This window comes from Equus quagga, chromosome 1, assembly GCF_021613505.1.
Source record: "Equus quagga isolate Etosha38 chromosome 1, UCLA_HA_Equagga_1.0, whole genome shotgun sequence".
NCBI lineage: Eukaryota > Metazoa > Chordata > Mammalia > Perissodactyla > Equidae > Equus > Equus quagga.
In genome coordinates, this window is record NC_060267.1 from 90,403,030 (window position 1) to 90,427,918 (window position 24,889).

General features: G+C 49.5%; 3 protein-coding genes and 1 pseudogene across 7 annotated transcripts in view; 2 read left to right on the top strand and 2 right to left on the bottom strand.

Annotated features, from left to right (window-relative positions):
- TOR1A (torsin family 1 member A) overlaps positions 1 to 604 on the bottom strand; it is an 8,959-nt gene extending 8,355 nt beyond the window's left edge. For both annotated transcript variants that reach the window (XM_046655584.1, XM_046655581.1), the window contains exon 1: positions 362 to 604. In XM_046655584.1, the coding sequence (XP_046511540.1) occupies positions 362 to 542 (181 nt within the window). In that variant the 5' untranslated portion in view covers positions 543 to 604. The remainder of the gene's footprint in view (positions 1 to 361) is intronic.
- A 1,214-nt stretch (positions 605 to 1,818) lies between these two features.
- Positions 1,819 to 8,540, bottom strand: C1H9orf78 (chromosome 1 C9orf78 homolog). The gene is made up of 9 exons (XM_046655596.1): positions 8,402 to 8,540; positions 7,992 to 8,051; positions 7,013 to 7,064; positions 6,809 to 6,879; positions 5,954 to 6,031; positions 5,179 to 5,376; positions 4,217 to 4,353; positions 4,016 to 4,114; positions 1,819 to 2,472 (listed from the first exon to the last, which is right to left on the bottom strand). The coding sequence occupies exons 1-9, from the start codon at positions 8,482 to 8,484 to the stop codon at positions 2,381 to 2,383; spliced, it is 870 nt and encodes a 289-aa protein (XP_046511552.1). The 5' UTR covers positions 8,485 to 8,540; the 3' UTR covers positions 1,819 to 2,380.
- Positions 8,541 to 8,663: 123 nt separating this feature from the next.
- Positions 8,664 to 24,889, top strand: part of USP20 (ubiquitin specific peptidase 20) — a 42,607-nt gene continuing 26,381 nt past the window's right edge. For all 4 annotated transcript variants that reach the window (XR_006887818.1, XR_006887819.1, XM_046655543.1 and 1 more), the window contains exons 1-2: positions 8,664 to 8,783; positions 24,204 to 24,300. Coding sequence is in view for 2 of the 4 variants with exons in the window: in XM_046655543.1 (XP_046511499.1) it covers positions 24,220 to 24,300 (81 nt within the window). In the remaining 2 variants the exon portion in view is untranslated. The remainder of the gene's footprint in view (positions 8,784 to 24,203; positions 24,301 to 24,889) is intronic.
- LOC124236636 (septin-7-like) lies at positions 19,507 to 20,779 on the top strand (annotated as a pseudogene).

A 24,889-nucleotide genomic window follows, 5' to 3' on the forward strand; every position in this document is an offset into this window, starting at 1 on the left:
GTCAGGCTCCTTCCCGGAAAGGTCCCCGGCTCCACCGCCCCGCCCCCGGGGTGCGCCCCCAGCCCCAGCTCTGCTCCCTCCGGCCGCGGCCGGGCAGGGAGAGGGCTGCGCTGTGGCCACCACTGTCGGCGCCGGAAAAGTCCCCGCCCGCCTTCCCGGATCGGCTGCCGAGGAGAAAAATCCCGCACAAGTTTCAGCCGTCCAGGCCCAGTTCTGCGCGGAGCGGCCCACCTGCGCCGCGCCTCCTCGGGCTGCGGCCAAGTCCGGTCCGTCTGCGGCCGCGGCCCAGGAGCCAGGCCCCGTCCCTCCCGGCCCCGACCGCCGCCCCGCCCCCGGCCCGGCCCGCAGCCCGCCGTCCTACCCTCCCGGCTGAGGTTCGGCTTCTGGCCGCAGCACTCGGCGAAGAGGCAGTAGAGGCGCGGGTAGGAGATGTAGCCGGTGAGCACGCCGGCCAGGGCCAGGCCCAGGCTGATGGGCTCCACCGCCCGCACCCCGAGCGGCGCCAGCAGCAGCACGCCCAGCGCGGCCCGGCACAGCTTCATGCCCGAACCCGCGTCCCAGCCGCGCTCCCGCGCCTCCCGCGCCAGCTCGAGCGCCCGCTCTGCTTCCGCTTCCGCCCCGCCGCGGCCGCCATCTTTGTACCGGGCGGACCTCCCCGCGAGGCCGGCGGCCGCCATCTTTGTGAGGGGCAGAGCCCTCCCCTGCTTCCGGGAGGTGGGGGCCGGAAGCCGCTGGGGGCCACTTTTTTTTAATAAAAGACTTTTCAAATGTTAGATTTACAGGAAACTTGAGGGGACGGTATTGAACGGCCCCGTATACTGCCCCACATAGTTTCCTCTATTAACATCTTGCATTAGTACATTTGTTAAAATGAATGAAACTATATCCATATAACTTTATAGTTTATTCAGATTTCCTTAGCTTTTACCTAATGTCCTAGTTCTGATCCAGGATCCCATCCAAGATACCACATTATATTTAGTTGTCACGTCTCCTTAGGCTCCACTTGGCTATGACTGTTTCTCAAACTTTCCTCAGTTTTGAGGACTTTGACAGTTTTGGGGCAGGGGGTACTGGTCAAATCTTTGCAGGATGCCCCATTATTGGAATTTGTCTGATGTTTTCCTCATGATTAGACTGAGGCTATAGGTTATAGGGAGGAATATACTCTACAGAGGTAAAGTGCTATTGTTATAACGTCACATCAAGGGTACACATCAACATGATTTATGACCACTGACGTTGACCTTCATCACCTGTGTGAGGCAGCGTCTGTCCAGTTTCTCCACTGTAAAGTTACTTCCACTTAGTCCCTCATAGTTTCCAGGTCTGCCCATATATCAGGTCATGGACTGGACTAGACCCTGGGGATTCAAGAAGAAAAGGAAGCACACCATTCCTGCCTTCACTGACCTTGCATTCTAGTGAAAGGGGAAAAAAAAAAACCTACCTCCATTTTACAGATGAGAAAACTGAGGCTTGGAAGGAGAGATTTGCCCAAGGATATAATGAGTACGCTGTGAGCAGGGCTCAGATCTGACTCCAAGGCCAAAGGTCTTTAACCGCAATGCTCACTCGCAATCAGGCCAGAAGGCAACCGAGCTGCTCCTTCCTCCTCCCGACCCACGTAAGTGCCTCGGGGAAAACGCCAGCACAAGCGGCACCATACCTGACAGCTAGCAGGACGGAGCCTGTCTACATCTCAACTAAATGAGAAAATCACCCTCAGTGACTGAGTTTTGCATTTGAGCTGCCCAACCCCCAGCTGTGAACACACTACCTAGTGTTGGTGTAAGGAGACACGATACAAACAATAAGGCCAGATTCATTTCATATTTAATAGGTAAGTGCTGAAAGTGATAGAAATTGGTTTTTTCTTTCTTAATGAAAAGAAACAAGCAACTTGGTAAAAGTCGGAAAATACCAGTGTCTCTCTAATCCCGTCCTAGGTTTTTCAGCTGGATCCACTGTAAAGAGTGAAGGATGCACTTCTGAACCCCAGTCCAGATATGTGAAAGCAGAAGACATGATTGGATAGAAAATAAAAGCACAGTTTAAAGGGTATTGTCTCACCCTGCACACACAGCTGTTTCCTCCTGACCCAGGGCAAATGTTAAGAGAAAGTCAACATATTTACAAACAAGATTTAATAATGCTCACAAGAATAGAGTGTGCCCCCAAATAGGAAAGCCACACATTGTTTTGTTTCAAAAAGTTACAAACTCAGTGCCTAAAAAATCCAGGAGGTAAGCAGCAGGACTAACAGTCTGTTTTTGGAACTGTCTGCTAGCAAATGAGCAGGCCTCTGTCCAGGAAGCCTTTTATGGGGGGGGGGGGTGGCGCTGCTTACATCCCATTTGGCACTCCCCTTGAGCGGCCCTCAGTACCGTCTGTTCATCTTCTTGAACTTCTCATAGTGATAATCATCGGTGGCCTTCTCATTAGCAGGACGCTTGCGGTTAGGAGGGGACCCTGACAAGGAAAAGAAGAAAAGCTGTTTGCCACGCGGGAAGCCACCAACAGGCTTTAGCTCCACACAGGCAAGGACCACCGCTGCGTCATTCCCTACAGGAGCCCCAGTGCCTGTTCTGGTGAGTAGAAGCAGGGCCTCCGTAACTCCGTGTTATTGAGTGAATGACAACAAACATGGTAGAGTCCGGGACCAGCCAAAACGTGCCGGCATCAGCATTAGACTAGGGGAACAGCAGCAGCTGCGCTTCACTGAGAGTCTGACTACGTACCAGGCACGGCGCCAAATCCTTTCAGACATGACTTCCTCTAACCCTCACGGCAATCCTAACAGGGGCATTACCGTCTCTGCTCAGAGAGGGTAGGTGACTCGCTCAAGGTCACTCAAAGTGAAGGTGGGCTGCGAGTCGAACCCAAGCCTGGTGACTCCAAAGTCCTCGTTCACTAGTGTTAATAACACAAAACCCTTCGGGCATCAAAGACTCTGCAACCGAGATGTTACGGAAAACAGGTTCCCAAGTAGGAAGGAGGAAACAGAGCACCAGGCTGGACTTTCAGAAGCCTCAGCAAATTCGGCATTTCCTTAGAACCATCCCATTGTTGCTGACAAGGAAGACACTGCCTGGTGCTGGTGAGCACGCGGGCAAGGGGCACTGTTGGGTGCTGCTGGCAGGAAAACACGTTAGCGCCACACTCCCACAGCATCATTTGGTGACTTCTCAGAACGTAGCCTAAGGACGTGATATAGCCAAGAATGATCAAAACACTGTTTAAATAGGGAAAAATGGGAAACCACCAAAGTGTCCAACCAGAGAGAAACAGTTAGACTACAGCACAGGTATCTACATGGTCACGAGCCACATAATGACGTTTCGGTCAACAACGACCACATATACAACCGTGGCCTCATAAAATTAAAACCATATAGCCTAGGTGTGTAGTAGGCTGTACTTTCTAGGTTTGTGTAAGTACACTCTATGATGTTTGCACAAGGACAGAATATAACAATGCATTTCTCAGAACGTATCCCCATTGTTAAGGGACGTATGACTGGACAATGGCACATAATATGGCCATTGAAAAGGAAAATATGTATTTATGGTCATGGAGAGACACGCAGGGTGCACTACTGACTAAAAAGCTATGAGATCCTGTTAAGTATGTATACAATATATGTCTCTTATATATATGAATGTTAGAAAAAGTCGGGAAGGTTATACGTAAAAATGTTAACAGTGGTCATCTTTGGGTGGTGAAATTATGAGTAACTTTTAATTTATTTTTCCGTTTTGAAATTTTCTAAGTCTCTGTTATATTTGATAGCCCAGTGAATCCTCAGAGCAAGCCCAAATGTAGGTTTTATTACTATCCCCATTTTATAGATGAGGAAACTGAGGCTTGGAAAGAGGAAGGCACATGGCCATTGTCCAGAGTGTGGACTGGAACCCAGATGCCCTGGCCCCAAAGACCAAGTGCCACCCCTGCTCAGTCCCACCCTGCCTGCACGGGCCGAGCGAGGACTGCTCCAGGCCTCTGCCGTACTCACGCTCAGGCTCCGGCTTCTCTGTGTCACCCACTCTCAAGGGTCGGGCTTTGGGCTCCTCTTTGTTTCTCCGTATGGGGGCATTGAGCTCCTCATGATAAACTGGACCAAAAGAGACCAGGGGACACGTCAGGCAAAACCTGGGAACCCAGGGACCTCAAACCAAGGGGGTGGGAGTGGGGCTGCTTCCCCGGGGAAGCTTACACCGGTTGTGCTGCACGTAATTGACGGCCATGTTGGTGGGCACGAAGGACGTCTCACTGTCTTTCTTCTTGTTCTGCTGCTCCGCCAGCAGCCGGGCCTTGGCATCCTCCGTGGAGATGATGTTTTTTATTTTGGCACTATGGGGGGAAAAGAGCCACGCCACGGATTAGACGGTCGCCCCTTTGGACAGAGCTAACTGGTGAGGCTGGCAGCCCACCACTGCCTAAGGAAAGCATCTTTTTTGGGGCACAGCTCTCTACAGTTTCCCAACTCCCTTACAGTCACATTCCCATGGAGCTCTCACAACCACTGGAGGGGCAGGAGTCACTCTCCTCCGATCAGGAGGAAACTGGGCCTCAGAGAAGTAAACTGAACTGTCTGAGGCTCAAAGCCAGGAAGGCCAGAAAAGAGGCGAGCACCCAGAAGGCTCCCACCTTCGCAGCGCCCCCAAAGATGCTCCTGACCATTGCACTTCCTCCATGACGACCCCCTTTCAGGGCAGATGCTTTGGACTAAAAATGAAAGGAGGATCGTGGGGTGGGGGTAAGCCTTTAACATTGCTTCTGCTAAAATAAAACAGAAGAAGACCAGGGCCTGATAAGAACAGCGGAAGAGCTGTGAACAAAGGGTAAATAAAAATAAACACTTTTGTATACAAATATCGAACCATTATGTTGTACACCTGAAACTATTATAACATTATATGTTAATTATATCTCAAGAGAAAACAAAAAAATACTTCTGCTTTCAGCAGTCAGGGTCCCTTATGTCTCTTTAACTACTCTGACCAATTCTTCAGGGAAACTCCCAGAGACAGACACCTCAGCCCGTCAGAGGGAAGACAGTTTCTATTCGCGGGTTTCCAAGGAGACAGCTAAGAAACAGTCCCTTTAACTGGGGAGCATGGAACTCTTCCCTTGGCCCCTGGGCCAGAGAGGCGAGAGCATGGGGGTGAAACGCACTCGATGCCTAGGTCCACCTCGGGGATGCCGCTCAGCATCTGGTTGGAAAGCATCTCCTCAGTCTTCTTTGCTGAGGAAACGCGGATGTTTTCTGGAAGTTCGTAAAGACAGTCCTCTGCATTCTTCGGCTTGACTTTCTGTTCCTCATGTTCCACGATCCCTTTCCTCTTCTTCAGCTCTGTCTCAATGTACTTCATCCTGAAACAAGAAACCCACAGGCCTCAGGCAGGAGCAGGAAGCTCACAACTGGTGTCATTCAAAAATCAGTGGTCCCCGGCACCGGCCCACAGAGCAGTGATGGTCCATGATGAAGTTTTCATGGGTCCATGGAGAAATGAGAAAAATAAAAATAACTTGAGTTTTTTTCAATAAGCTAAAATTTTTCAACTTAAAGCACCAACCTCTATTATGAGATTATGTCCTATCAATCTATTGGTGTCATCATATGTAAGGTTCTTTGAAGACAGAAAGATAATGGTAGATGGTTGTTAATTTAACAATCTTGTGGGTGAAATAAAAAGTGGGCAAGTCCAATGTTTATCCCTACAATGTTTGGGGGAAATATTACTACTCTGGAAATCTAAAATTCCAAGAACCACCTTTTAAAGAACGTTTAAGAATTTCTCAAAGTTCTCAAGCCCGGGAAGTAGGGTGAAAGGGGCCAACTTTGCGGTCTTTGAATAATTCCAGAAATGTCTTCTGTAACTAAGTATCTCGGACTCCATCTGGCTGGAGCCCACCCTCATCGCTCACAGCCAGACAGACTGACACCTACATGTCAGCATCTTCGTCCCTTCGGTTGGTTTCTGCAGAAAACGACGTCCCCAGGTGGAGATCTTCCTCTTCGCTGATCCTAAAAGGACAGAACAATGAAGCGAGCCTTAAAGTCACAACTCACTGAGGCTGAGTTTTATGTTATACGAATAAAACAAGTACACACGCAAAAAGTATAATATCCTGTTTATGCTTGGGAAGAAAATACATATGATACGTAAACAGAGGAAATAGACGCAAGCAAACTGCTGGCCTCTGGAGATGCCTCTGGGGAATGAGTAGATACTTTTATTTTTCATTTTTGTATTGTTCCAATGTATCATTTTTGTAATTGTGTTTTTATGTTTTTCTTTAAAAAGAAAAACAAAATTTCCACATGCGTTTGAAAGATAATAAAAAAATGCACCTTTATAAAAGGATTTTTACCCATATTGTTCTAAGCTAATTTTTATTTATTTATTTATTTATTTATTTTTGGTGAGGAAGATTGGCCCTGAGCTAACATCCATTGCCAGTCTTCCTCTACTTTGTACGTGGGATGCTGCACAGCGTGGCTTGATGAGTAGTGTGTAGGTCCACGCCTGGGATGTGAACCCACAAACCCTGGGTGACTGAAGCTGAGTGTACAAACTTAACCACTATGCCACCAGGCCAACCCCTCTAAGCTAATTTTTAAACAATTTCTTTTGGTTTCTTTTAAGTTTTCTTTGTGTTTAAACTACATATCCTTTACAAGGCACAAAGGCTACTTCAGGATGCCCCACTAACGCTGCTGCTGCAGGCCCCAGCTCCCCGGTGCACGCAGACCAGGCGGGGACTACAGGTGAATGTGCATCTCAGCATGGCCTGCACTTACTTATCTTTGCCCCTTTCCTTCAGTTTCTTCATGTCCACCATACCGCCTGTCTTCATCTGAAAGGGATCATCCTGCAGAAAGCAAACCAGCTTAGAAGAAACATCTATATAACAGGCAGTGGGATTTTTTTTTTTAAGAAAACACAATTACCCACTGAAGAGCAGCCACATCTTCCTACTGCCCAGGGAGGACCCCGCAACTTACCACTAGAGTAGTCTCTTCTTGTACCTTCTCTCCCACCAGCAGGGCCACAGCACTGAGCAAAACCAAAGAGAGAGAGAGAAACGGCACAATTCAGAGATGAGGAAGAACACTTAGGAAGTTATAGGTTCCAACAGTAGTGCAAGAGTGAGATTTGAGGGGTGGGCACCAGAGCCAGCTGGAAAAGCCCACGAAAATAAAACAGGGCTCAACAAGCTCTCTAGGTGTTGGGGGCAGGGGATGGGGTGGTGGTGATGGTGAGTGATGTGGTACGCTTTTCTATAAAGCCATTTGGCATTATGTTGGTTTGGAAATCTCATTTCTAAGATTTTGTCTTCAGGGAAAACGAAGTTAAAGACAAACGTGGGAAAATACTTATTGCAGCCTTACTCGATGGTGAAAATTTACAAAATGACCTACAGTCCCCAAATAGGGGATTAGTTAACAAATGATGGTACATACAGGTGGTGGTATATTATGCAGCCATTAAAAAGGCTTTTGGAAAAATAATTTACAATGTGAGTGAATACCCACAATGTCACAATGAATTGAAAATAGCATAGAATAAAAGTACTCACAATCTTTACAAAAGAGAGAGAGAAAACAGATCGGAAAGAAGATTAAATGTTAACACTGGTTACCTCTGGATGGGAGAACTATGGGTACTTTTAATTTTCTTGATTATGCTTCTCTAAATTTTCTAAACTCTTAACAATCAGTGTGCATTTCACAATTAATCAGGTGCAATAAAAACACGAGTTAGTGACCTGTTTCTGCACCTCTAGACCAAACCTAAAGACCACACGACTCAAGGCACCTCCTGGTTAAACGTGTGCAAAGAATGCTGGACCCACTTCAGGGCAGTAAAGCGTGCACATGTGTTAAAAGAAGGGGCTATGTCTGAGGAGATATTTGTGACAGCGACCAGGGCGGGGGCGTGTCTATCATCCCCACCTCCTCCGGGTCCCCCAGCGGTACCCACCTCACCCCATTGGGCCTCTTCCTCAAGTTCTGTACCTCTCGGGTCTCTTCCAGTTTTAATCTGAAAAAATTCAAAGCACAGGCTGAGAGACTCCCCGCGGAACTCAGAGTCAAAAAGCAGCTTCCACGGGCTCCCTGTTCCCGCTGCTGAGCCGCCGGCACAGTGGTCCAGAAGGCGAACCTGCGCCTAGACCCACCGGGACTCAGATCCACTGCGCATCGTGGAGACACTTGTCCCAGCTGCGCCTTGGGGAGGCGGCCTCACCCCTAGGAGCCTCAATTTCTTCCTCCGCAGAAAGGGACAACAACCCTGGCTCACAGTTAGCAATGGTGTCAACAAGGTGCCTGGCCGGTGGTGAGTCCCCCAAGCCGGCCTCTCTCTGCCCCGTGGAAGCCCCATCCCAAACGCACCGAACCTCCTCTGAGTCCTGCTCATCTTCCTCCGACTCCGAGTCGGCGCGGCGCCGGCGGAAAGTCTTCCCGGTGACCGGCATGACTGACCCGGCCCCACGGTCCAGCCGCCGAGCCGTCGCGCCGTGGCCGGGACTGCTTCCGGCGCGCAGCAGTGAGGTCAGAGCGCCAGCCTCGCCTGGCCCCGCCCCAACCCCGCCTGGTCACGCCCCCGGCCCGCACCTCCCGCCTGGCCACGCCCCCATCCATGGCGTCGTCCTCTCCGGATTGGGCGGCCGAGGGGAAGGAGGCGGGGCGCGGCCGGCCGGGCCCCTCGACCCTGGGGGGCGCAGCGGGGGGCGCGCTTGACTGACAGGCGGCAGTGGCGCGGTTGCGACGGCAGGTGAGTTCCCGGCCCCGCCGGCTGCTTCTGGGGGCTGGGCCTCTGCGAGCCGGAGCGACCCCACCTCCGCTCCAGGCCGCCGGGGGCCTGGCTTTGCCCAGTGCGCCGAACGCCGCGGCCAGGTGAGCGGGGCCCGGGACCCCCAGGCTGCCGCCGCCCCCTCCCATCTCCTGCCGGCGCCCAGGGGGTCCTTGGGGGCCCCGGCGCCCCACTTGGAGACCCCGAGAGCTCCTCCTTCTCCGGAACGGGGGCTGCCCTCTCTTTTATTGTACCGGGGCCTGACCCAGCGTTGAAAGCACGCGTGTGGCGTCTCAGGGCGCTGACTTCTATTTCCCCGGGGTCTGGCCCTGACATGCATTTTTTCTTTAGGGCCAAAAGATGACCACTTCTTAGCGGTGGGGGATTAAAGTCCCAGCGCCCACTGCCCTGCTAGTCATGGCCTCCAGCCACTCTCCCCTGGGAGAGGCTTGTCTGATGTTTTGAGGGTTTGAGGGCAAAGGGCCGCTCCTCCGGTGCTTGGCCGCCGCCTCCCTGGACCTTAGAGGCCTTGTTTTCATCCTTTGTCACAAGGATTGTCGCTCTGCCTTTTGCCTCTTCCACCCCAAGGAGGCAGTGAAGATTGTTTATTTGAAAAACAGGCAACAACAAACACTTAGGAAATCACGAAATACATAAATAATGGCTTAGGGGACTTTTAGAAACTCCTTAAATAGTAGTTTTCCTTCTCTCAATACAGGCTGCTCCTTTCCTTTGAAAAAACTACCTTAGGCGCTTACTGTGTGGCAGGCGCTGGACTAAGCATTCTCTCACTGACTCTCACCACAATCCTATGAAGTAGATTCAGTTATTCTTTTGCGTTTTGCAAATGAGCATACAGAGGCCCTGAGAGGACTGTGTGCCTCCTGCTGCACAGCTGGAAGGTGGAGCAGGGCTCAGGGGCAGGCCTGCCTCTGCCACACATTTTGCACAGTACCTGGCACGGTGAGAGTTCAGTAAATGTTTGCTGCAGGTGCTGTTTACAGCTCATTGGCTGGGGGAGGGGCTGATGCAGCCTGTTTTGGCTTCCCTCTTTCGGAAGACCATTCTGAAGCAGAGCAGCATTTCTGGAATGTCTTTTTTTCTCCGGACCGATCTCCTCTGAGATTGTTGTTCCTTGGGCTGAGATAATAGTAGACTCAGGACTTCTTGAAACAGCCTTTGCCTTTCTTTGATCAAAAGCTGTATATTAAACGTCTCAAAGTCTTGCCCTCTGCAGTCTGGTTCAGCCAAACCCAGATGCATGTGGGAATCACTGGACATTGTGTTCCTGCTGGCTGAAGGAGAGGCTCCTTGGGAATTGCTGCAGGAACCCAGGGAGTCGACGTCGGCAGCTCTCACACTCCCAGAAATGGCTCCAATTTTGCCCACCCAGCAGCCGTCCCGCCAGAGGGTACTGGACAGCCCCAGGGAGAGGGCCAGAAGGCCAGGGATGTCTCTGGGTCCTCCTTCCCCTCATCTGACGTCCCAGGGAGGAGCATCTGGTACCGATGAGCTGTCTCTGCTGGGCAAGGCCGGAACACCCAGCGAAACCACTAGGATGCAGCAAATCTGAGACTTGTTTAGCAAAAGCAATGCTGAAACAGGGGCAGCTGTGAATCTGGCAGTGGCTGGTGGGCTGAGGGGCTGCAGACCCTCGAAGTCTTGCTGGGCCTTTTTGAGCAGGGGAGGGAGCCTCCGGGACGTTTGAGTCCTCTTCGCTTCAGATGTGCGTCACGTTTTAGTTTGGTTTGAGAGTTTGTTGGTTTAGAGAAATGTACGGGGTTGGCTTGAGTTGGGGTTGGTTTGCTAGCTCCCTTCTGGGGTCAGAGGAGATGTTGGTTTGTTTCAGGGTTTAGTGAGCACTGATGTCCGGATAGATTTGGGATCCAGCAAAGTGGCTACAGTTCACAGCCTGGCCCTTGGAAATATTCAGTAAATGCTTGTTGGACTAATTTACTTATTCGACCAATATTTACTGAGCTTTTACTATATGGAGCAGGCACTGTTCTAGGTGCTCGAAATATGTCAGGGAGCAAAAGAGACGAAAGACCCCTGATCTAGTGGACTTGATGTTCTAAGAACGTGATATTATGTAAAGTCTGTTGGAAGGTGATGAGTGCTCTGGAAATAGGAAAAACAGAACAAGGCAAGGGAATCAAGAGTGGGAAGAGGACTGAGTTGCAAATTTAAATTGGTGTGTTATGGTCTGTGTTTGGTCGGTAACATGACAAAGCAGTGGACTGGATTATAGGCCCTGGGTTCAAGTGACTGTTCTGCCAGCTTGACTCTGGGGAGGAGCCTTCCCTTTTCTGAGCCTCTTTCCCCACCAGAGTGCCTGCTCTGCCATTTATAGGCTGTGTGACCTTTAGTATGAACCTCTCTGGTCCTCTCCTGCTTTATGGTTTTAGGGGTCTTATAAGTCTGAGTTTCTGCTTATACTTTCACACTCACTCCAGGGTTTGCGGCCTCTCAGTGACCAGGGCCAGCCACTGCCTCCAGCCTGCCAACCGCTAAGCCTGCCGGCCTGGGGTAGCCCCAAACCCATGCTCTCTCCAGTTAACTGACTCTTACGGAGCCCAGAACCCAGTGCAGTGCCAGGCTCAGACTGTGCGGAGACGTCATCCTAGATGTAAGGAATTTAAGTTGAGCAGAAGAATGCTCTGTGAGGAATGGCTCAGAAGAGGCTCTCATGAGGGAGGCCGGGGAAGCTGCCCGTGGAGCGTGGGTGTTTGGTCTGAGCCCACTCCAGGCCGGCCAGGGCTGTTTAGGAAGTTGAAGAGCCGACAGTTCAGAGCACTGATATCGAGGCAGGCAGTCCTGGTGTGAATGCTGGCTCAGCGGCTCAGTAGCTGTATGACTTCTAGTCAGTTACTCCACCTCTCTGAGCCTTAGTCTCTCCTTCTTTAGTGACAGAGGTGGAGATGGATTTAGCTCCCAACGTTGCCTGACCTCCAGGGTGGTTATAAGGATTCAGTGAGGTCTTTTAGTATCAGTTCTGGTACGAGAGGCCATTCAGGGTGGGGGCAAGGTGGGTAGGGTGAAAGAGGAGCACTGGAAGTGTGCGGGAAGTGGACTCGTCAAGGCACGGGGCGGCTGAGGGTTCTGCTTTGAGTCAGAAGAATGGTGGACTCAGTGAGTTGAGCCTGGGTTAAGGAAAGGATGTATTTGGGCTTTAGGGAAAATGGGGTTGCTTGGAAGCGGAATGGAAAGAAGAGCGCAGGACGGAGGGAAAGGGTAATGCTGGGAGGGGCGCAGGTGTGTGGGGTGTAGGATGGCTAATGTGATGAGGAGCAGGGCTGGCAGGGCAGGTGGGTGACCTTGTGTCGGTGGGGAGCTTGGCAGCATCACCTTTCCTGTTCCAGGGGACTGGGCTTCTAGCTGGGAGCAGGATGTAGCCAGAAGCTCCAGGAAGATGATGACTAATGGGCACCGAGGCCTGGTCTCAGCGGCTGGCGCCAGCCCCGGATGCGCTGCCTGCCTGCCCCCCGGGGGGGGAGCATTCTCCCCCTCACGCGGTGCAGGCCCAGGGAGGGAAAAGAGCCTGCCCTCACTCCGGATGAAGCATCTCAGGAGTCCCACCCAGGGCCTGGAATGGGTGGGCTCTTTGCCAGACCTACCAGCCTGCCTCCTTTCCTCTGCTTTCTCGTCCCCAAGAGAGGAGGTGGGTCTGGTGGGTCAGGAAAGGGAGGTGCTCTGGGGTTGCTGTGGTGGAGGCACAGCCCTCTGGCTGACATTTCGGGCACTGGCTACGGGGCGGGCACCTTGCTGACCCCCAACAGCACGGCCAACCAGCTGCCCTCAACAGGGCCTGTTCCCGGGATCCAGTTCTCCCAGCAGCACAGGTTTCCTTCCCTTTCAGTCTTTACTAGATGCCTACTGTGTGCACTCCATTTATTTGCCCAGAGGGAAGGGTGGAAAGGGCTGGGAAGGCAGACACAACCTGGCTCACGTCCAGCTGTGTCACTTCCTCGCTGTGTGGTCCTCGGTGAGCACTTCCCATCCCAGAGCTTCCATCCTTCCTCTGTAGGATGAGGAGCTGCGGGCCTTACTGAGAGAGTGTGCGGCGCTGGGCCTCGTGCCTGGATCGGGGTAGGCGCTGGATCCTGGAGCTCCTGTTGCCGAGTTAGGTTACCTTTTCCAAAAGAACCCCTCCCTGCTCCCACCTTAGATGAGAGAAAGGGAATCTATAAAAAGTTTCTATGTCAAAAAAAAAATCAAACTTAATAGAAAAGTTACAGGAATAATAAAACTAAATCCCATTTATACCCTTCACCTAGATTCACCAATTATTAACATTTTTGGCCTGTTTACTCTCTATGTATTTATATACTCATTATCATCGCTTATCCATTTGAGACTGAGTTGCAGATATCATGACCCTTTACCCCTAAATATTTCAGGGGGAATCATCTAAGAACAAGGGCATTATAATGACCAGAAAATGGTCTTCATCTTCAGAAACTTTAACGTTGATATGCTACCATGTTCGTTTGCTAGGGCTGCTGGAACAAAGGACCACAGGCCGGGGGCTTAGACCACAGAAATTTATTTTCTCACACTTCTGGAGGCTGGAATCCAAGATCAAGGTGCCGGCAGGCTGCTTTCTCCTGCGGCCTCTCTCCTTGCCTTGCCGGCCACCTTCTCGCTGTGTCCTCACGTGGCCTTTCCTCTCTGTGCATCTTTGGTGCCTCCTTGTGTATCCAAATTTCCTCCTAAGGATGCTGGTCAAAATGGATTAAGGCCCACCCTAAAGACATCACTGGAACTCAATGACCTCTTTAAAGATCTCGCCTCCAAATAAGATTACCTTCTGAGGTACTGGGGGTTAGGACTTCAACAGATGAAGGGGGTGGCAGGGGACACAATTCAGTCCGTAACAAATGCTGTTATCTACTGTGTAAGCCTGTATTCAAATTCGTCAAATGTCCCACTAATGTCCTTTTTCCCTTTAAGCCAAGATCCAATTTTGTCCTGTGTCTTTAGTGCCTTTTTTCAAAGCCTCTGTTGCGAAAGGGAATCCAGTTGCCAGGAAGCAGAGAGGCTGGTCGCCTCAGGATGGGAAAGCCGTCTAATGATTTGCTCCATTCCTTGGGGTCGCTTTTCCTGGCTTTGCTTTGATGTCAAAAACACCAGGAGGCGAAGTTGGGTCATAAAAAGAAGCACAGAGAATCAGAGCTGCTGTGCGTCAGTCTCCGGATGGGTCACGCTTGGGCACCATGGTACATTTCTTGGCTGGGCTGCTTGGCCTGCACTGTCCTGGGCCGTGGAGCCCTGAGTGAAAAGCTGACGGAGGGTGCCTTGGGCATGCGCTTACATTGCTACCAATCTTAGTTTCCTAATCTATGAAACGTGGCAGGTAACACAAATTGTAGGACTAAGCTTTTCTGGAGCATTCTTGCTGTGCAGATAAATGCAAACTCTGAGCCACCCCGAAGGTCCACGTGGCCAGAAGTCGTTGTGCTAGATCCTCCCTGTGCGTCGTCTCACTTCCTCCTCTCAGGAACCCTAGTTCCTTGTCCCCATTTCATGGATGAGAAAACTCAGGATTTAATGATTTATCTGAAGACGCACAGCTTGCAAGAGACAAGAACAGGGAGTGGAGGGCGGGCCAGCTGTCTCTCTTACTGCCTTCTGTAATCAGTCAACTCCAGGGAGAGTGTGTGCGAAGCAACTGACGTGTGATAAGAACTCAGTGAAAGGTGGCCGCCGTTAGTAATGGCAGCATCCCCCGTGGCTGCGTGCCGCCACCCTGGTGCTGAAGTAGGGAACTGTGTCCCCGTGAGGGCAGGGCCCGGGCCCGGCTTGTTTTCCATCACCCCAAGTCATCGCCCAGAGGAAGTCCTTGCTCAGCGCTGGTTGGGTACCAAGGTTAAAGACAGTGAAAACTTTTAGACCCCGCAGTCTCCTGTGCTCTGATGTTTCAGGTCCTGCGTGCGGGATATTAAACACCCGAAGTGTTTGGTACTACCACTCACCTTTTCACTTTGTAGAAGCTGACTTTTAGCCATTAACTTTAAAAAATGTTAGGAAACCTTAGATTTTCTATGTTGGGCCTGCTTATACACTGTTGGTAGGCAAATAAATTTACATACTCTTTCTGGAGGGAAGTTGGTCAATTGTATCTAGAACCTTCAAAACATACATTTTGACCCAGTAATTTTTCTTTTCGTCGAAGATGTAGTCCAAGCTTTATATTCCAAAATATTTCTCACTGCCTTACTTATAATTGCAAAACACACGCACAAATACCCAGCTGGCCAACAGTAGGGAAGTGGTTAAGGTGCTGTGCAGCTTAAATTGTATGTGGGGTAATATTATTCAGCCATCAGAAATGAAGTTGTTGAAAAGAAGTTTAGTGACAGAGGAAATGTATATGATATAAACCAAAAAAGCTGTATGCAAACTGTATCTGTTATGTTTGAGTTTAGTTTTAAAAATTTAGTTTTAAATTCATACATATGAACAGACTTAGCAAAATGATAACTGTATTTTTTCTTTCGTTTTTTTTTAAGATTGGCCCCTGAGCTAACATCTGTTGCCAATCTTCTTTTTTTTTTTTTTTGCTTCTCCCCAAAGCCCCCTGGTACATAGCTGTATATTTTTAGTCGTGGGTCCTTCTGACTGTGGCATGTGGGACGCTGCCTCAGCACGGCCTGATGAGCGGTGCCATGTCCGTGCCCAGGATCCGAACCAGCAAAACCCTGGGCCGCTGAAGTGGAGCGCACGAACTTAACCACTTGGCCACGGGCCAGCCCTGACTGTGTTTTTTTCTGTATAGTAAGATTACAGGTGATGTTTTTTCATTTTGCGTCCGTCTCTGTTGTCCAGCTTCTGCAGACGTGCTCAGTCCCCAGCCCTTCTTTGGTCACGCACCATGCGGCTGGCCCTCTAAGGGAGCCAATTTTACTGAAACTAAACAAAAATGTCTTTTTCAGCATAGGTAGAAGATGAAAAATTTTAATCCAACCTGAAAGTTAATCAGGTAAAAACAGAGGTGTTAAGAGCAAATCTTGGGCTGAAGGAGTCATGGGGTGGAAAGCGGTCTTTCCGGCCCTCCAGGTGGCGCCTGAGCACTTCCTCTGTCGGGGCCTCCGCGACTCCAAGACTCCGTGAGAGTCTCACTGCCCTCTGTGGGCCTGGACAGTCCCAGGGGATGGCAGTTCTGTCCCCCAGAGTGTTCTCGGGGTCTGGGGAAGAGCAAGGGCAGTCCCAGGAGGGAAGCCTCACATCGGAGCAGCCAGACACATGCTCCTCTTATTTTCAAAACTTTCAAAAGAATTAAGACTAACCTTTTAGGTTGTATAGTACAAAAGCAACACAAATTCCTTGTAGAAAATGCAGACAAGCAAAGAAAGAGGAAATAGAAATCACTTGATACCATCCTCCCAGAGACAACGATAGCATCCTTTCTGTAGCCATAAAGCTGTTTTTTTTTTTTTTTTTTTTTGCCGAGGAAGATTCACCCTGAGCTAACATCTGTGCCAAACTTCCTGTATTTTATATGTGGGTCGCCATGACAGCATGGCCACCGCCTCCTGGTGTAGGTCCTTGCCAGGGAACTGAACCCAGGCTGCCAAAGCAGAGCACACTGAACTTATCCACTAGACAACAGGGCTGGCCCTAAAACAAAATTATTTTACCAAAATGGAACTTTCTTGGAATAGTGTTTTATAGCTTTTTGCACTTTTGATCCATTCAGCAAATATTTACTGAGAAGTTATGCTGTTCCAGGTGCTGTTCCAGGTATTCAGGATGCAGCAGTGAACAAAGTGGGTCCCTGCCCTCAGGGCTTACATTCTTGAGGGGAGACAGACATTAGACAAAAAAATGGGATAAATGACCAAGATGACTCCAGGGTGTGGGCCAGCAGGGACAGAGGGCCTCCCTTGGCAGAGGATAGTGGAGGAGAGTGTGACTGCATTCAGCAGGGCCAGCAGATGCCTCCGCTGGGCAGGGGACAGTGGAGCTGAGACCTGAAGGATGAGCGAGGATGGGGATCAGTGAGCAGCATGGCAGGGCACCTAAGGGGACCAGCGTCTTTCCTGGTCATCGAGCGTTTCACGTCGTAATCATATCTTTTTCATCTTTTTAATGGTGTCGTACTATGTATATCCTGCAACTTTTAATTTTCTTTTTAAAGTTCAGTAAAATACATAGAAGATTTACCATCTTAACTATTTTTTCTTCTTCTTCTCCTCCCCAAAGCCTCCCGGTACATAGTTGCATATTTTAGTTGCTGGTCCTTCCAGTTGTGGCATGTGGGACGCCGCCTCAGCATGACCTGCTGGGTCCGAACAGGTGAAACCCTGGGCCGCCGAAGCAGAGCAAGAGAACTTAACCACTCAGCCGTGGGGCCGGCCCCATCTTAACTATTTTTAAGTGTACAGTTGGGTGGCATCAAGTATATTCACGTTGGTATGCAGTCATCACTACCATCTATCTCCGGGACTGTTCCATCTTCCCTACCTGCAACTCTGTCCCCACTGACTCCCCATCCTCACTCCCGCTGGCGCCCACCATTCTCCTTTCTGTCTCTATGGATTTGATTACTCTAGGGACCTCATATAAGTGGAATCAGATAATGTTTGTCCTTTTGTGTCTGGCTTATTTTACTTAGCATAATGTTCTCAAGGTTTGTCTTTGCTATAGTATGAATCAGAATTTTCTTCCTTTTTAAGGTTGAATGATATTCTATTGTATGGATAGACCACATTTTATCTATCTGTTCACCTTTTTTTTTTTTGATGATGAAGATTGGCCCTGGGGTCACACATTGCCAATCCTCCTCTTTTTTTTTCACTTGAGGAAGATTGGCCCTGAGCTAACATCTCTGCCAGTCTTCCTCTATGTTTTGTATGTTTTGTGGTGGGATGCCAGCACAGCATGGCTTTGATGAGTGGTGAGGGTCTGCGCCCATGAACCCCAGGCCGCTAAAGCAGAGCACATGAACTTAACCGTTTCACCAGCAGGCCGGCCCCTATCTGTTCATCTGATGGACCCTTGGGTTGCTTCCACCTTTGGCTAGTGTGAATCCTGCAGCTATGAACGTGGTACACAAATGCTGTTCAGGTCTGTGCTCTCAGTGCCTTTGAGTCTGCACCCAGAAGCGGGATGGCTGGATCGTATGGTGATTCCGTGTGTAGGTTCTGAGGAGCCTCCATGCCGTTTTCCGCAGCAGCTGCCTCACTTACATCCCACAGCAGTGCGCAAGCTTCCGGTCTCTGCACCTCCTTACCTGCACTTGTTATCTTCGGGGGTGTTCTGGCTAGTAGCCATCCTGATAGGTGTAAAGCATGCAGCTTGTTTTTATTACTCTACATTCTCTGATTTATCCGTGTGATAACACAGGTCTCAGTCATTTATTTAATGTGTGGGGCTTTTTTCAGGGTTTTAAATCAGTTTTATTGAAGTATAATTTCTATCCAATAAAATGCACCCCTGTGAAGAGTTTTGTGGTTCCCTCTTTGCCTCCCATCCTCACCCCAGACGACCACTGGGCTACTTTCTGTCGCTATAGATTAATCGTGCTGTAAAGTGCTTTTAACCAACTTTATTGAGGTATAATTTACATACAAGAAAATGCAGGCACTTCAAAGGTAGGCTTCCTGAGATCTGACAGTGGAGAGACCTGGAGAAATCCTACCCCAATCAAGGTCTAGAACATTCCAGCACCACAGGGAGCTCCCTCTCACCTGTTTACAGCCTAGCCTCCTCCCCTGCCCCAGGCAATCACTGACTCAGTTTTCTGTCACCGGAGGTGAGTTTTGTCTCTTGAAGTTTCATATAAATAGAATCGTATAGTGTGTGCTCTTTTGATTCTGACTGCTTTTGCTCAGTTTAATGTTTCTGGAATTTTTCCGTGTTGCTTTGCATATCAGTAGTCATTTTCAGTGCCACGTAGTATTCCATTATATGAATGTATCAGTAGTTTGCTTCCATCCCCTGTTGCTGGACTTCTGGGGTCTTTCTGATCTTTTGGGGCTGTTATGTATGAAGCTACTGTGCATGTTTGTGTACAAGTGTTTGTGTGGTGAACATTTCATTTCTCCTGGGCGGGTATCTAGGAGTCTGGTAAGCATATGCTGAGCTGTGTAGGGAGCTGCCAGACTGTCTTCCAGAGCGCTTTACACGGCTTCACGCTCCCATCGGACTGCGCGGCGATCCCTCTGCGTCCTCAGCAACACCTGGGGGTGTAAGTTTTACTAGTTTTAGGCTTTCTAGGGGGTGTGAGACGTTATCTCATGGTTGTAACGTGGCATTTCTTTGATGGCAAATGATGTCGAGCATGTGTTCATGTGTTTATTGGCCATTCTTGTTCGGTGAAGTGTCTGTTCACTCATTTGCCCATTTAACAAAATTGAAACCATTTATCCTTTCTTGGGTTGTAACATTCTTTATATATTTTGGCTGTTTGTTAGATACGTGTATTGTGAACATTTTTTCCCAGTCTGAAGCTTGCCTTTTCATTTTCTTAACAGCATCTTTTGAAAAGGAATAAGTTTTAATTTTGAAAAAGTCCAGTTTATCAATGTTTCCTTTTGTAATTACTGCCTTTTGTGTCCTAAGACCTTTGCCAACTCCAGAGTTGCAAAGATCTTCTCCTGTGTTTTCCTCTAGAAATTGGAGAGTTTTAATTTTGTTTTGTTTAAAGTCTGTGATCTGGAGAATTGGCGGGCTGTGCTGCGGCCAGCTGGTCACAGAGAGGATGTCAGTCAGTGCAAGGTCCCCGTTGCTGTGGAAAGGAATGCTGACAGCAGGGCCGTGGGGGCTCAGCAGATGAGCCTGAAGGCATCGTGGGGTTTGCAGGCTCCCAGTTCAAGTGTACAGTGAATCAGTGAAGACAGGGTTTGAATTCACGCTTGAGGTCATGGCGAACCTGGACTGGGAAGTCGACATTCCTCACCTCTCCATGCCTCACAGATTTGTATTCTCCAGAGTGTCTAGGTCCTTCCCATAGAATAAAAAGACCGTACAGGTGGAACAATCCAGAGTTTTAATCAGAGAAGGTGGTGTTTGGTTGCTCCTTGCGATAGTTGACACCCAGGATTTGGAGATGCAGTCAGTAATAGTGATCGCCGGCAGCCTGTTATTGCCCACCTTGATGGTAAATTTGAGGACTGCCTCAGTGCAGAGTCTTGAGTGAACAGACGTCAGATGCCCGATGACAAGGCGCAGCGCTGTTTATGCTGAATTACCCCTTGAGGATGTGGACTTAGACCATTGGATGGAGGGTTTATGAAGAGTTTGCATGAGAAAGTGAGCATCACCCACTTATTGCCACAGCAGACACGCTCACACCAGAGGAGTGCCAACAACTGAAAGAAACCCAAGAACATAAAATTAAAATAGATAAACTTCCAGCAACAGATGATGAAGAAGAAAAGCTTGTTAAAAACATAAAGGACCGTTCACCTCTTGCTGTGAACGGTAGTAACTTCATTGAAGTTAGCGGCAGAAGGGTCAGAGGAAGGCCGCATCCTTGGGGTGTTGCTGACATTGAAAATGGTGAAGATTGTGATTTTACAATTCTAAGAAATATGTTAATACGAGGACACTTGCAGGACTTGTAAGATGTCACTAATAATGTACGCTATGAGAACTACAGAGGCAAAAAACTGACAGTTGTGACGTACGTTGGAGTTGATAACAGCGAGAACAAAGGGCAGCTTCTGAAGAGCCCTCGGGCACCCATGGAAGAAGAAGGAAGAGACATGCGGCCAAGATGAGGGAGATGGAGATGGAGCAGGTGTTTGAGACAAAGGCCAGAGAAGAAGTTCAAAAACTGAAGGACTCTGAGGGCAAGCACCAACGGCACCATGAGTAAACAAAAAAGAATTTGGAAGCAGCGCAAGGAATTAGAGGAGGAATGTCGCCAGTTTGAAGATGAGAAGGCAAACTGGGAAGCTGAGCGGATTTTAGAACAACCGAGCTCTCTGAGAAGCTTGGGAAAGAACAAGAAGGAGGCAAAGGTCTTTTGAGCCCTCTGTTGACCACCAATTACGTAAAGTCTGCGATCCACTTCTAATTCATTTTTGTGTATGATGTGAGGTAGGAGTTGAAGTTCATTTTTTTCCCATGTGGATATCATTGTTCCAGTACCATTTGTTGCAAAGACTATCTTTTTCCCATTGAATTATATCGGTACCCTTGTTGGAAATCAATCAGCCGTGCGTGCAGGTCTACTTCTGGAGCCTGTGTTCTGTTCCTGTGAGCTGTATGTGTGTGTTTGAGGCAGGGCCACACTGACTCAATGACTGCACCTTTATAAAAGGTCTCAAGGCAGGTGATACGAGTCTTCTAACTTTGTTCTGTTTCCAAATCGTTTTGGCCATTCTAGGTCTTTTGCTTTTCCATGTAAATTTTAGAATCAGCTTGACAGTTTCTACAGAAAAGCCTGGTAGGATTTTAACTGAGATTGCATTGAACCTCTAGATCTGTTCGGGGAAAATGGACATCTTAACAATACTAAATGTGCTAGTCCATGAACATGGTATATCTCTCTGTTTATTTAGATCTCATTTAATTTCGTGGATAGAAAGATTCACTATTCATCATCATTTTTAATGGCTATGTAGTACAACCGTGTGTGACCGTGTCATTATTTATCCGATTGTTGGCTGTTCACTTAGATTACGTCCAGTGTCCTCCATTATAAATGGTGCCACAGTGGTTATCTTTGTTCTTCTGTCTTTGCACCCACCCTCAATTACTTACTTAGACAAAAATCTGGAGCCAGACCCTCTTGACTGTGCTTTGCTATTTGCCTTATTTAAACTGGTGGTGATCTGTGTGTGGTGGGATGTGGAAGGATCCAGGGTTGCTTTTGGTGAGGCCCAGTAGCACCGTGATTTAGAGCAGGGGCCTGCAAATCAGGGCAGCAGGCCCAGTAGGGTCTGTAGGGCCCTTGAGCTAAAATTTCTTAAAAAATATTTTTAATGGATTGTAAAAAAAAAAAAAAAGCAAAATCAAGAATATGTGATGAAGATCAATGTGGCCCACAAAGCCTAAAATATTTACTACCTGGTCATTTATAGAAAATTTGCTGCCCCGGATTTAGAGCAAGGCTGGGCATGGACCGATCTAATCAGGCCCCCACCATACTTACTCGTGGGGATTGACCTTTGCCAGGTTCCTTCGCTACTTAAGCTCCGTTCTGTTTCTTCATCTGTAAAACGGGCAGAGAGAGTACATAGAGGGTTGTTAGCCACAGGGCTTTTTCCCCCCCGTCTGAAGTTGTAGGAACTTAAGCCATCTGATTGCATGTGGGAATCAGGGGTGGGCCTATCACGGTCATCTGTGTCCTGGGCATCAGGCTCATAACCTCCTCTGCCGTCTAGCTGGAGAGATGGGGCACATACCAAACACACTAAAACAACCCTACAAACTGCAGCTTAAAATAATGTGGGACTAGCACCAACCCAGTGTGCTTGGCCTCACTGGAAACTATGAAAAAAAATCTAAAAATCTGGCTTTGAGTGAGAAGACTTGGAATTTAGAACCTTGAACCCCATCATTGTCATGTGACCATTTTAAATGTTAGCTTCTAACTGCCTCTCTCTCTCTGAACTGCCCACATCTGGGAGACTGTGGCCCACCGAGGAAGGGGGGCCAGTGGCGACATGTGGATGAACCTGGTTGCACCCGTAGCCTGGGGTTGCTCAAGACTTGGGGGTCGGGGGTTCTGAGCAGCACAGGGTCCTTGGGAGGCTCAAAGGATGATCTGAGGGTCCCAGTGGCATGCGTGGAAGGGGCCGAGCCTTCCGTCCAGAGGGTTAACGGGCTGTAGCAGCCAGAGGGAGCAGTAGTGGGAGAGGCCCCTTGGCGTTCTCCTGCAGACCCCGGAAGGTCTCTCAGGGATCAAAAGGTAATGCCCGGCAGTGACTGGTGAAGGGCCGGCATGCTGCAGGAGGGGTGGCCCTATTTGCCAGCTCTGCTGGAGTTTTCTTTAGCTGTCCTGGGAATGGTGTGTTTTTATTGTCCCTGTGGATAAACTGGGGGGTGTGTCCAGCCTGTGGATGCCCCAAATATCCACAGTGTACTTGCCCCTCCCAGGAGGAATTTGGGGCTATTTTTAGGTTCTGGTTGGTGCTAAGAGTGATTTTAAACTAACAGAACTATATGGAGTGTGCTGGTCTGTCCCCCAGGTCCCCAGAGAGGCCTGCACTCACCCCAGCCCACTGCAGCCCACTGCTGCCAGCTGCCACCGCAGAATGTTGGCCACTTCCTGGGGGTGTCTCTTTGCGCAGAGTAGGCCCAGAGCCTCCCCTCCTCAGGTGGGGCCTTCAAGCACTGACTGAGGAGGAAGTATGGATTTTTCTTTTAGGTGAAATAATGGAATTATGGTTCTTTTTTTTTTTTTCAAGTCCTAATCTTTTAGAAAAACATATGATGTGATATCTGAGTTTTGCTGCAAAACAGAGGAAGTGGGAGGTTGAGCTGAAGCAGGGCTGGCCGTGACTTGTTAGTGGGTGAAGCCAGGTGATGGGTTCTGCACGTGTCTGCGTTTTCCAGGAGTTAAAAAGAGTCTGACCAGCTCGGGTTCCACTCTCGCTCGAGCGCTGCTCTCTGTGAGACCTGGGACAGGAAGGGCCCTTGTTTCCGAATCTGTGACATGGGGCTCATTGCAGCTGCCTCAAAGACGCTGGGCGAGTTTTTAATGAAGTAATGCATGGAAGCAGTTAGCCCAGTCCTGGCACCTAGTAGGCGCCAGCTACTCCTGTTCTGGCTGGGAGTCTGGCCAAGTGATCTCTGGCTGACCATTTAGGGCAGGGAGGGGGCTTCCAGGAGGGACCTGGGGTCCGCCTCCCTCTAGTGGACACACAGCCTCTGCGTGTGCTTGCGCTCTTGGCTGCACTCCCATCTATGGTTGGTCTGCACGTTTCTCGGCAGTGGTTTGGAGCTAGAATCAGCAGTCAGATTCCTGCCAAGATAGTGAGTGGCTGAAACATTTATTCAGTTATTTATTTTTAAACATTTTCTTTTGAAATAATTATAATTCATAGGAAGTTGCCAAAAATGTACTGTGAGGTCCCATGTACCCTTCCCCAGTTTCCCCCAATGCTGCCACGTCTTTGGTATATGGGTCGTACAGTTTCACAACCAGTAAAGTGACATCGGTACAAGCCACAGAGCTTACTCAGATCTTACCAGTCTTACATGCACCCCCCCCCCCCCGCCCCGGGAATCCTTTTCCCAGGATTTCCAAGGGAGGTCTTATCCTCACCCCCAGTTCTCAGACCAGGAGTGTTGAGGCTCAGAGAAGTGACGGAGCTTCCCTGGGTCACCGGCCAATGTGTGGCAGAGCCCGGACTCGAGACCGAAGTCGTGCACTTAACCGGGATCCCCCCTGCCTCCCTCCGCAGTGGCTGCCAGTAACACCAGACTCGTTGTGTTTTCTCGTAGGTGAGCCTGGCCCAGAATGGGGGACTCCAGGGACCTTTGCCCTCACCTTGACTCGATAGGGGAGGTGACCAAGGAGGACTTGCTGCTCAAATCTAAGGTAAAGGGTCAGACCTTACGGGCTGAGGCCCACACCCAAGGCCACCTGTTCCTGGGCCACGTTTCTGAAGCAGTGGGAGAACTGGCTCCCCATGGCCTCCACTGAGCCTTTTATGTAAATAGAAAAGCTGGCGTTTGTTGGAGAGCCCTTCCGGGGCTGCCTCCTGACAGCCATTTACGACCCTTTAGACCAGTCCACGTGGAGCCGCTGCCGCTCTGCGCATTAGCTGTTGGAGCGGGCGCAGGGCCTTTGCGAGAAGGGGGTGAATCCTGCGTTTGAGCCTCCCTGGGCGTCTTTACACGCTGACCTGAAGGGAGTGCCTGGAGGCCTGAAGTGGGGAGGTGGGCCTCGCTGAGGGGGGAGCACGTATCATCGTAAGTAGGTGACACTTCCATGTGGTTCAGAGATGAAACAATGTGAGAACATATGTGTCAAGAAGTCCCCCTGCCGCCTCCTGTCCCCACCCTCCCCATTCCACCCCAGGGAACCACTCACATTAGTTTCTTTTGTATCTGTTCAGGGTCTCTCTATGCAGATACATGCAAATAAACTTATTTGTCATTTTCCCCTTTATTACATGAAAGGTACC